The sequence below is a fragment of the Pipra filicauda genome, unplaced genomic scaffold, assembly GCF_003945595.2.
Source record: "Pipra filicauda isolate LSUMZ 115617 unplaced genomic scaffold, ASM394559v2 scaffold202_size1376763_pilon, whole genome shotgun sequence".
NCBI classification, from domain to species: Eukaryota; Metazoa; Chordata; class Aves; order Passeriformes; family Pipridae; genus Pipra; species Pipra filicauda.
Genome location: NW_024104313.1, coordinates 712,829 through 725,242, shown reverse-complemented (window position 1 = coordinate 725,242; position 12,414 = coordinate 712,829). Strand labels below are relative to the sequence as shown.

At 40.1% G+C, this 12,414-nt stretch overlaps 1 protein-coding gene across 1 annotated transcript in view; it reads right to left on the bottom strand.

The window, feature by feature from the left end:
* Positions 1-5,665: 5,665 nt before the first annotated feature.
* PRKN (parkin RBR E3 ubiquitin protein ligase) overlaps positions 5,666-12,414 on the bottom strand; it is a 710,634-nt gene continuing 703,885 nt past the window's right edge. Inside the window, exons 12-13 of the mRNA XM_039380803.1 lie at positions 10,707-10,824; positions 5,666-6,335 (exon numbers count right to left, since the gene is read on the bottom strand). Of these exons, the coding sequence (XP_039236737.1) occupies positions 6,226-6,335; positions 10,707-10,824 (228 nt within the window). The 3' untranslated portion in view covers positions 5,666-6,225. The remainder of the gene's footprint in view (positions 6,336-10,706; positions 10,825-12,414) is intronic.

Genomic DNA, 12,414 nt, shown 5'->3' with positions numbered 1-12,414 from the left:
ACAAGGGGAACCACACAGGCAAACATGTAAAACACATACACAAATAAACATAATGGGAATAAGTAGACAAACATGTTTAAAAAAAAAAAAAAAGGAAAGATGCTTTTCTAAATTTGTTAATTAGAGATAGAAATATTTCCTTAAAAACTAATTGAGTCAGATAAAATGTAGTACATTTTTCTCTTTTCGTTGAATTGCTGTCAATGCTGTGCTGTCAGATATATCTGGGTGAGGCTGCTGAAGGACCATCAGGAACAACTGGACATAGGGTTTCCTTCTCCTGGAAACTTTTGTCTCGTTTTTCTTCAGGCTTTTCTGTTGCTTAGTGAGGAACTGAAGGAAGCATGAGAATTTTGCTGCCTGGAAACAAAATCTAGTTGTTAAGAGCTACTGCTACTGCTGCTGCTCTAACTCTGTGTAGGGTTTCTCTGCATCAGCTATCACCATATATCCTGTTTTCAGCTGGGATAATTTTTTTCCTAGTAGCTGGTACAGTGCTGCGTGTTTGGATTTAGTATGAGAATAACATTGATAATACACTGGTGTTCCAGCTGTTGCTAAGTAGTGCTTAAGCCAAGAACTTTTCAGTTTCTCATGCTCTGCTGGTCAGGAAGTAGTACACTTGAAGCTGGCAGGGAGCATTGCCAGGACAGCTGACTTGAACTGGCCAAAGGGATATTCCATACTATAGAACATCATGCTCAGTATATAAACTGTGGGGAGTTGGCTGGGAGAGGCCAATCATTGCTCGGGGTGGGGCTGGGCATGAGTCGGTGGGTGGTGAGCAGTTGTATTGTGCAGCACTTAGAATCATAGAATCATAGAATCGATTGGGTTGGAAAAGACCTCCGAGATCATCGAGTCCAACCCTTGGTCCAAATCCAGTCCATTTACTAGATCATGGCACTCAGTGCCACGTCCAATCTGCGTTTAAAAATCTCCAGGGATGGTGAATCCACCACCTCTCTGGGCAGCCCATTCCAATGCCTGATTACTCTCTCTGTAAAGAATTTTCTCCTGATATCCAACTTAAATTTCCCCTGGCGGAGCTTAAGCCCGTGCCCCCTTGTCCTATTGCTGAGTGCCTGAGAGAAGAGACCAACCCCCACCTGGCTAGAACTTCCCTTCAGGTAGTTATAGACTTGTTTCTCTTGAATTTTATTCCTTTTTCTCTTTTTGTTATCCCCATTTTCATTACTATGATTCTGTGATGATAATTATTATTCTTATTATATTTTACTTTATTTCAATTATTAAACTGTTCTTATCTCAACCCACGGGTTTTACCTTTTTCAGATTCTCTGCCCCATCCCATGGCAGGGGCGAGCAGCTGTGCAGTACTTAGTTGCTAACTGGGGTTAAACCACGACACCATATTAGTCAAACACTGAATCAGATAAATTAAGTTATTGTGGGGCTAAACAATCTTCGGAGTTGATATTATGCTTTATCCTTTCAATCTTGCTGCACGTGTTGCTTATTGAGCTTACCACACACAATGATTTATGTGTGTAGTGGTTTGAGCAGCATGGTGAACATGAGGAACATAGCAGTTGTTATTCAAACTGTGAGAAAGTTTGGCACAAAGGGTTAATTCTTCCCAGTCTTCCAGACCAGCAGAATCTCTTGGAATCTGGCCTCTCACCTCCAAGTGCCTCAGGTTTCCCTCCACAAATGCCCATTTTTCTTCAGCTTACATGATCTACAAGATCTGTAGGCAAAAAGGCTTGCTACCATACCAGTTTGCAATATAGATGGTATCTTACTGTTCATATGCAAAAAGCATACCCTACTGCTTGCTCTTCTTTCACAGCATAACTATTATTTCCCAACAGCGACATAATGTTTCTTCTGAAATGCCATTTATTGATTTTTTTAAAGTGTACATTTTAAAATGAAATAATTTGGCTTGCATTTTGCGATGAGAGAAGGCAGATGTATAAATGATATTTTAGTCAAAATCACAGCTCCTGAAGTATTATTTACTCTGAGCTTTGAGATACACTTTTTCTTGAAGAAACCAAGCTACTATGTATTTTCTTCTTAAAATACTTGGTATTTGGATTTCACTGCCAGTTGGAATTAAGTATTAGAGATTTTTATTGTTGTTATAGAGCTGAATTATTATAATGATAATAATTATTGAATATTTCAGCATACATCCTGTACTTAATCCATTTAACACACACTAAAGGATCCTGGATTGCAGTACCAAGAACAAGTTGGTAATTGTTTTAATCTGAAAGATGAAGAAGGTTCAAGGTAAAGAGAATTCAATTAATAAAGGCAAACCTTGATAAAAAGATACAGACTTCTTTTTTTGCTTTATATCACCATAATAAATCACCTTCTTAGAAAATACAGTTGAATGTCATGTGTATTGCTAGTAGAGAACATAAACCTACAAGTTCTTGAAAACTTTCCATCTGCTTATGCCCTCAGGTTGGTTTCCTTCTTTTTTTGTGCTTGAGTCCTGTTTTTCTTCATTACCCTCCATGGCTGCCCAGGACCACTTCCAGAGATGCGTGTGCCAAGCCAGAGAAAGCATTTGCCAAAGCTGGCTTCATGAATGGTAGCAAGCAATGCCAGTTCAGCAAGTTTTAAAAGAAAGACTCCCCTCTCTGTGCAACAGTAGAGACACGAGTGTGTAGGAGCACACAGAACAGGTCCTGTTCGTCCCGTCACGAGCTACACCCTGTCTCTGGCAGGGCTGTTGCCATCACGCCTCTAGTCATGACCAATTATACTACAAATTCAGCAAGCTCCACCATAGACATGCACAATGGGTCTCTCTGCGAGCCTCTGAAGCCAGCAAACCAACCTGTGGCAATGAATTTGCCATATACAATATGGAAAAAGTCCGGCCAGAAATGGACTGGTGAGGAAAACAACTCAAACCCTATGGAAACAGAAGCTTTTACTGTAGTTTAAACATGTCTCAACATGTTTGTGTATTTTCTGCAGTGTCACTGTATCCCTCTCCCAAACACCCCCTGTGAAGCTATTGTCTCCCATACAAGGTGTCCTGGGAAGGTCCCGAGGCGTCCCATTGGTCCTTTGTTTAACCCCTTCCTATTGGCTGTTGACCCCTTACCTGATGGTTTCTTTTGTGTGACCCTGAACTTGTGATTGGTCCCCTTTGACCTTCCTAAAAGCCTTATAAACCCCAACCCCACAATAAACTTCCTCTTTCGTCCGTCCCTCCCAGGTGGTCTGTGTGTGCTCCTTGCGGGGTCACCGGGCCACGTGCGGGGGTGGGGGGAAGGGCATTCACCTCGCAGGCAATGGGGCTGGAAGCATAAGGCCTGGAGGTCTCCCCCTATCCCTCAATTCGCCGTACCAACCAAAGAGCTAAACTTGGATGAGGTGAATTCCACTCTGATACTTCAGAGCTGAAATAAGAGAATCAGTCTAGACACTGAAAACTTGGTTGTTCTGTTCTGGTTTGTTTCAAATTGCAAAATAGATTTTTTCAATAAGTTTTATATATCTTTTTTTAAAACAGCATTTTCACTGCAAAAAAAAGCTGCCAGTATAGGACATTTCATCTCTAATTCACACATCTCTGTAGGTATTCCAGCATTCTTACAGTGTCAGCAGAGAATTAATCCTGGTTTTTCATGCCCTTTAAATTGTGGAAATTATGAGAATCTTAGAGTAAAGAGAAATCAGATTTACAGCCTGTACCATCTCAAACTTTGTGCATGTATGCACAGACACATATACCATTAACACAGAGAAGATCAGGACATGTTCTATTAAAACCTACAGAATTCACATTTGTTTTTAGCAGAGTGTGAATCTGGCCTGTGCAAAGCAACCCTATGTGACAAAGGCCTATAAAGTCAGTCTCTAAAAGTAGATAATCTTGAGTCAATGCTGGAACTTTATTCTTCTTTCCTGTCCTTGCATACGTCTTAGATGAATGCTCATAATCCCATTCTCTGGCAAATTCTTGCAAAAAAGAGGTGTTTCTATTCTAGCCTTATGACTCATGCCTGCCCTTCCCAGGCCAGAAAGAAATACAGGAGCTGATCTACAGTCCATTGACTTCAATGGATCTTGATCCAGGGGCACAAATCATGTTTTTACATAACAATTAAAACATTAACTTGTTAGGGCAGGCTCTAACTCAGTGAAACTTTCTCGTAGTGAATAACTTCTTCTTCCTCTGTAAGAAAGACACTAAAAAAAACGGGAAAGAGATTCAGACTTCTTTTATTCTGAATGTTTTTGAACATGAAATATAGCGATGAATTCCCATATAACACATGATCAAAGCCTTGTGACTTTTTCCCTAGCCTGTTGGCAACAAGCCATGTAAATTATAAAATAGACCCAGGTACAGGAAATCAAACAATGAGATATTCAGAGCTCACAGTAAAATATCCCCATTAAGATAATGTACTTAAATGAGCTACATTGCAGCATTCAATTGCATCTCTACACTTCAATGTAGCTACTTCTGCATACAGTTTAGTTCACCAGTGCCACAGGAAATTTTCACTGGAAAATTATCTTTAGGAAATGTCCATCGTCTTCTTGTTGTCACTTTCTTCCTTTCTCATTTTCTTAATTCTACCAACTTGCTCTCTCATTTTTGATACCTCATGCCTTCATTCCCTTGTTTCCTCAGACTTTTAATGTCTCTTCCAGTTTAGACAGATGAATACTCCACTGCTTTTACCAATTGGATATTTTTGTAGTGAGCATGGGATTTTTTTAATACCTCAAGGTTCCTGCTCTGTACTGATATGAGGCACACCCACATTTTCAGGACTCTACAGTCATGCCATACAAAATATTAGTTCAAACTTGATAAAAGAAGACCATGGCTGTGGCATTTATTTTGTTCTAACATTATGTTTTAATCAAAGGGCTAGTCTCTCAGCTGGGAGTTTTAATCAGTCAAGGCAATGCATGACCCACCCAACATCTTTGTACTCACTTACTTTGTATTCAAATAAAAAAAAGAAATAAGAGTTTAAATTTTTGACCACTTTATTTATTGTGCGTTTTTTTTCCAAAACTAAATTGTGCAAATCCTTACATGGCATGTTGGATGTGGACATTACCAATTTCATTTCAGAATAAGACAGCAATGTAAAGATCACAAACAGTAAAATTGTTCAGGCTTGGAAATACTATTAAATTTCACTTACTGTGTTAATGTTGTAAAATGAAGGTGTCCCTGTGCCCCACACTGTTAGAGCAGCAAATGCATTTTCAGAATTATACCCATATTCTAATACAATTTAGGAGAAAGCTGATAGCGAAAAGCCCTGAGAAGTGTTCTCCTTTCTCACTTTGCCATGTCCAAAGTATTCCGTAAGTACAGGAAAAATGAAGCCCTGTGAGTTTAGCTTGCACAACACTTAATTGGATTCAGTCACCACTATAGCAACAGTCACGGACAGAGCTGAAACCGCGCTCTTAGCTAATCTTCCCATTGTAACAAAGTCTATAATGAGTAGGTAGGCAGGTTTCATGTTGTATGTCACAAATACACAAGCCCAAGTACGGCATAAAGCTGGATGTTTCTATGGGAATTTGATTTGAAAGCAAAACCAGTCCCTAAAGAAAGCCTGTTAGGAAGAAACCCTGAGAAAACACTTAAGAGCCACAGTCTTTTCCCTTTGCCAAAAAAGCTGTTAAGAAAGCCTGTGAATAGGAAGAAACCCTGAGAAAACACTTTAGAGCTACAGTCTTTTCCCTTTGCCAAAAAAGCTGTTAAGAAATACTGCCTCAAAATCAAAATTTGTGCTGAATGAGCAAAGAAGTGGTCAAAGAAAAAAGCAGATCCTCTACCCTCTTGATGCTCACACACTCACATACACACTGTGCAGGCTCCTCACTCTCGCAAGACTGATGGATTCCTGACTATAAATGTCAAGTAAAGTTCCTCATGGTAACCCTGTCTGCTCTCCATGCTGACAGACTGCACGAGTTCAGAAAGTTGCACTTTACCCCTCTTTGTACCACAATGAGCAAGTCTGTCCATTAAAACAATAACTCTCTTTACTTAGTGAATTTAAACCCCTTGTCATAACTTCAATGTGATTTTGGTATGATTGCATATGCAAGAAAGCAAAAAAACCAACAAACGAGGCCAACTTCTGAACCCTGGGTCCCTGAAACCTCTGGGAATTTTGCTTAAGCAAGGAGTTCAGAATTTGGCCCCAATGAAAGCTTTAGCAGCAGCAGCACAGGCTGTCCTCAGCACCACTAGTCAAACCAGTGATCTCCCATGCAGGTTCTGTTCCACTCCAGGCCACAGTTCCAGCACCACTCAAATCTGCACTGAGGGCGAGGACATTTCATGTGCATGCAGCCACCTGCAAAATAGCAATGGAATGGATTTAGTACTTGGCAAACACTTAGAGATGTTAATCAACAATTAAGAGCGTTAAAATCAACTTTCTTAGGCATTCATTTACCAACTAAGTAAAATATTTTATAAAAGAAAAGTACAAACCTGAAGGATATTTCCCTGGGCTACTAAAATCTGCTACTCCCTGTAATATGCTGGTCTTACCTTAGGGACTGCAGGAGTAGGAGGAAATTAGAAAAGGCTGTGCTAGGGATAGGGAAAAGAATGAGTCAATGGCCTCTCAAAGCAGTCATGGAGGCGTCTCCTCAAGGTTACTCTATGCTAGTCCAGCTGTGAGCCAGAAAATAAACAAAATTAAATTTTTTTTTATTTGTATTCAACAACTGCAAGATTTGCAGAGAGTAAATCAGAAGACACAGACTTTAGTGGCTGACTGCTGATTATATAAAAATGACATTAGGAATTTAGGTTGATTTGACCTTTTTAGTATCTGAAGCAGCCTTTTGATCACATCAGTGTTTCCTGTGTGTTGGGCTTCTTACTTGCCCATACCATGAGAGCAGTTTTAATCTCTCTGCTCACAACCTTGATCAAAAGTTTATTTTGTAATATATAAAACATTAACATTGTCAAAGGTCATTACAGAAATACATTTCAAATGGAAATTACGTTGCTTACCACACAAAGAGATCTTTTGCATAATTCAAACTGAGAGAAAAGTATGCACTATGAAGAAATGCTGAAATGTCATCTTGGTTTTACTCCAAATGGTGATGGGAGGTACAGGGAGTGTGTATTCCCTACTGTACAAACTGCTACCCTCACACCACCTTTTTTATAAATGCCACTCCAGAATGTTTCTCAGAAGGCAAAAACTGCAGGACACACAAGAACTGGTTTGTTAAAATAGGCCTGTCTACTTCATCTGACAGAGAGAGAAAATTGTTGTGATAGCAAGGTCTATTCATTAGTTTATATCTTTGTGCAAGAAATGCAATGCACCAGAAAATTTTTTATCTTATTTAAATGTAAACATACCAGTGGCCAGCCTCCATGTTTCAGTTTATTTAAATTTTAGACCCAGTCCTCTCTTACAATTTGTATTAGGCCATCACTGAGTAAAACTCAGTCCTGGCACAGGACTCAATCCCCAATAGACACCCTCTATCAAACGTGGGTCCTACCTTCTAAGCTAGATACATCATGTTATTCTCTGCTACATGGCATCTGAGATCAGCAGTCAGAGTGGAGAGTGTCTCAAGCAATGTCACCTAGAGCTCTGTGAGTACAGCAGTCCTCTAAGAGACATGGATGTGTGTTTAAACTCACTCAGACCGGGAACTCAGCTGTAGGAAAGTGTTTCTCTCTTTCACTTCAGCTCTTATAGGAAAGTTATTTACATCCAGAAACGTTCTGGAATGCCTATAGTTTACACAGAGTATTACAGAAAAGTTATTGGCATTGCCACTATCCCTTGTAAAAGACAGTGTCCACAGATGCATTTGGGGAAGGAAAGCACAATTATTCTCCTGTGTGGAGTCAGTGTACTCCTTCCAAATGAAGACTGTTGGCAGAGTTCAGTGTAGAGTTGTCAGGTTCTTGACAGCAGCCGTACTTAGGCAGCTCTGAAGTGCTTCACTCAGTTTACAAATGGCAGCCTACAAGGTGGCACATGCAGTAACCATGACCAAAGAAGAAAGCAAGCACTGCACTTTTTAAGCTTCATGCATTAATTTGCAGAATGACAGAATCACTGAGGTGGGAAGGTCCCTTTAGAGAACATCCAGTCCAAACCTCACTGCTCAAAGCAGGGTCATACTGAAGTAGGGTGCTCAGGTTGCGTCCAGTTGGGTTTTGAATGTATCCTAGAATGGAAACTCTTTCTGGGCAACCTGTTCCAGTCTTCAGCTGCCCACACAGTAAAAGGATGTTCTTGTGTTTAAACGCAATTTCCTGTGTTTCAATTTGTGTGCATTGCTGCCTGTCCTTTCAGTGGGTACTGAGAATAATTTGCCTCTCTTTTCTTTGTTTCTCCTATCACGTATTTATTTATACAGTCCTTTTTTCATCTTTTCATTGAAATCACAGATTCATGGAATAGGTAAAGTTGGAAGGGACCACAGTGGGGATCCAACCTTGCTGCTCAATCAGGGTCATCCTAGAGCACATTGTGCAAGATTGTGTCCAGACAGTTCTTCCGTATCTCCAGTGAGGGGGACTCCACAACCTTTCTGGGCAATCTGTTCCAGTGATTGGTCACTCACACAGTAAAGATCATCCTCATGTTCAGGTGGAACTTCCTGTGCATCAGTTTCTGCTCATTGCCTCTTCTCCTAGGCACCACTGAGAAGAGCCTGGCTCCATGCTCTTGACATTCTCCTTTAGACACTTAGAGACATTGATGAGGTTCCCCTCTCAGTTGTCTTTTCTTGAGGCTGAATAGGCCCAGCTCCCTCAGCCTCAGAGAGATGCTCCAGTCCTTTTTCCATCTTCACAGCCTCCATTGGACCCACTCCATGAGCTCCATGTCTCTCTTGTATTGAGGAGCCCAGAACTGGACACAGTACTCCAGATGTGGCCTCACTAGGGATGAGTAGAGGGCTTGACCTGTTGGCAATGCTCTTCCTAATGCACCCCAGGATACCATTGGCCTTCTTGACCACAAGGACACACTTCTGGCTCATGGACAGCTTGTTGTTGACCTCCAGGTCCTTCTCTGCAGTGCTGCTTTCCAGTAGGTCAGCCAACAGGCTGTACTAGTGCATGGGGTTATTCTTCCCCAGGTGCACGACCCTGCATTTGCCTTTGTTGAATTTCAGAAGGTTCCTCTCTGCCCATCTCTGCAGCACAATCAGCCAATTACAGTGTGTCAAACATTTCTAGCCTACTACCATGGTTTTGGCATTTAGTATTATGAGGCACTGTTCTGACCTGGGTCAGGCTATAAGCAAGGAAAAGTCTTTTTCTGCTTATTATCCATTTTCAATAAATGTTTTCATTCAAAGGTAAAAAGTAGAACTGCCTTTTTGATAAAATGGGGATTTTTACAAGCAACGTCCCTAAACTTTTGTGGGAGTTGTGTAAATGGTATCAAACAGGAATATCCTGTTTGTGACAAATGTTAACTGCCTATAATTTAACAGTAAAGATTCTGTAGCCCAGCCTAAGAGAAAGTAAAGGTCCTACCACTCCTTCAACCTGACCAGAAGGTTTCTTTTCATTTGGCTGTGCACACAAACTGTTAAATATTATCATCTCTCTATTTCTAATGCAGTTAAAACTTCTGTTTTCAGCCTTGTTTTACAAGTCTGTAAATAAGATTTTTGACCAAGCCCTCTGTTATCTCTTGTCTGCTGCCCACCTTGCTCTCTACATGATGCCAAACCTTGTCTCGCCTTCCCACTCTTGAATTCTTGGTTTTTTCCCTTCTGTTTCTTGTGTTAGAAAGTGTCTCCCACTTTCTATCTGCCAACTGCCTTCTTTTCTTTCATCAAACCCCAGATTTCAGGTTTTTGTCCTATTTCTTCCTCAGTAATACTTCTGCAGTATCACTGCTTGAAGTGTTCTCTTCTTGCAGTTCACAGTGTCTTATTTGGTGTTTTCAGTGTTCCATGTGAATAAGCGATGCCACAAAACTGAGAAGCATCCTCTAAATACTTCTATAATATTTAGGCAATAAATTTAATATATTTCTATTAATTAATTAATATAAATACCATTAAATCTTGGAATAGCATTAACGCATAATGTACAGCCTATTTACCATCCCTGTTCCCCATTTTAACCATCCCAGTGCCAGCAGATTACTTTGCTTCCTACACAGTAAACATCGATTAGTGCAAACTGTCAGGATTCATGTTGTTTCCTTTAATTTGCACTTCTACTATGGGCATGTGACTGGGTTGAGATAAATCTCATCTAAATTCAGCCATATATTGTGTAGACATCTACAGCAGGACTCATTCTCCACATCCCACTTTTAGGTGTGATTCTTCTGTCCTACATTAGACATATGTTCTGCTTCATTGTGATATAAGTTTTACCCTACAAATGTCTATTTTTCCCAGTGACAATAGTAAATCTAGACAACTAGCTGGATATCCAGTCATATGAATGCTACATCCAGTGCCTCATTTTCCCTACCTACAAAACAGCCAGGCATTTTGTGAAGCTTGATTGGTGGTTTTAGAACTAAGTGATTTAGAGTTAATGTTTTCAAGATAATTTAGATAAAGTGACAGGCAATTATTCAAGCTTTGTGTGCTCTCCCTATCTTGGAATAATACTATGAATATGTACGCATGCACATTTATACATTTATTTGGTAAAATGAATTTTAAAAGACAGTTAAATATAAGATATATAATAAATTTACCATTTTTTTCTACTGGAATATTGCAGTTGGGGCATGGCTTGGTTGTCTTCTTGATTGTGTCTCTAGATGCTTCTTCCCATCGAGCTTGCATGGCTGCATGTTCATCAACTACATACCCCTGCAAAGAGAGAGCAAAATCACGTGTGGGCACAATCTTGAAAGGCTGCGCTGGGACATGATGTCTACACTGAAGTGAGAACCATTTACCTGCAAGAAACAGACAGGCCAGGTAGGCTGGACTTTGTGAGAGATGCAGAAGTTCTGCTTCAAAATGCAGACTGTTTTCTCCCAGTGTGCACAACACATGTATTGAGTTAGATCCTGAATTGCAGGATGATGGGGGTAGCAGCAGCAGTGGAAGCATGTGCCTTCCTGGAGATTCTTCCTAAATCCAGCAGCAGCACAGGCTGTGTCCTCCCTGCTGCTCCCTGCCCTGAGTGGCAGGCAAAGCCCCAGCAGGAGGACATGGGGGCATCAGCCGTGCTGCAAATGCACAAAGACAGGTAAAGCAGAAGGCAAGGCGAAGCAGCAGTCAGGTGAATCCAGCTGAGACATGACATGTTAGACACCGTAGGCTTGATTCTGCTTCAGGGATTAAAGCCCGTCCAAGAAAACAAAAACCACCAAGGCAATGCAACACTTGATAATGCATAATGGTGGGGTGTCTGGAAGGAGACTGTTTTTCATAATAAAGCATACGCCTTTGTGTCAGAGGTCTGGGTTTCATTCCAACATAAATCTATGTAAATTTAAGAGGCACGAAGAAGGAACAGAAAAATTTTAGAGAAAAAGTAAAAGAAACCACCCGTGAGCAATGAAAGCTATCAGCTCCCCAGACAGAATTACATAGATGAAAAAAGTCATCATGAAGAGTGTAAAAGGGGCTCCTGTGTTTGTCCTATTTATGACTGGGACAAAATTACATAATCTACACAAGTGGCCTATTTGGCAGTTTCCTACCTAAAATGATGGTACAAGGACAAAAGAGATGGCAGTGCCTTGAGTAATTTCTATCACAAAAGGTTGGCAACTATGTGAATAGTAGATGTAAATAATGTATGTAGGTTCCAGCCTTGAAACTCTGCTCTCTCCATTCGTAATGTGAGTTTTTTCAAGCATGTGGGAAAATGGTCATTTTAAACTCTTTAATTTCTAACAATTTCTGTAACTTCTTTGTGTATACCTTCAAAATACTTGTAGTCTGTCATGTGGATCTAAATATTAATTTAAATGGATAATTTTTTAATATATTTATTTTGAGTAAGACTAAAAAAAGGAAATTGGCTCAACTTTTAAAAATGCAACACAACCATAACTCCTCTTGATTTCTTGTCATCTACTATTGATAAAACCTGTAAATTGTTACAGTGTCAGTGAGTAAGACCTAGATTTTAATCTTGCCTGAAGTGGCCTGAGTTAAAATGGAATAAAAAAGAGCAGCATCTGCAGAAATTTGTTTCCAACTCATCTGGTGGCCATTGCAATATGCATTTAAAAACAAAACAAAACACAAAACAAAACAAGAAAAAAACCCCACAAGCTTCTTTTAATCAGGAAACCTCAAAATTGTGTATTTGGTATTATCTATTTTATTTTACTACCTATATCAGTCTCCTCAACCCATGAACTCCTTTTGTTACTTCTCACTTACTTTTCTCTATTTTGCCAATCTTTTTGATGTAGAGGTGACAAAAGTGTACAAAGTGAC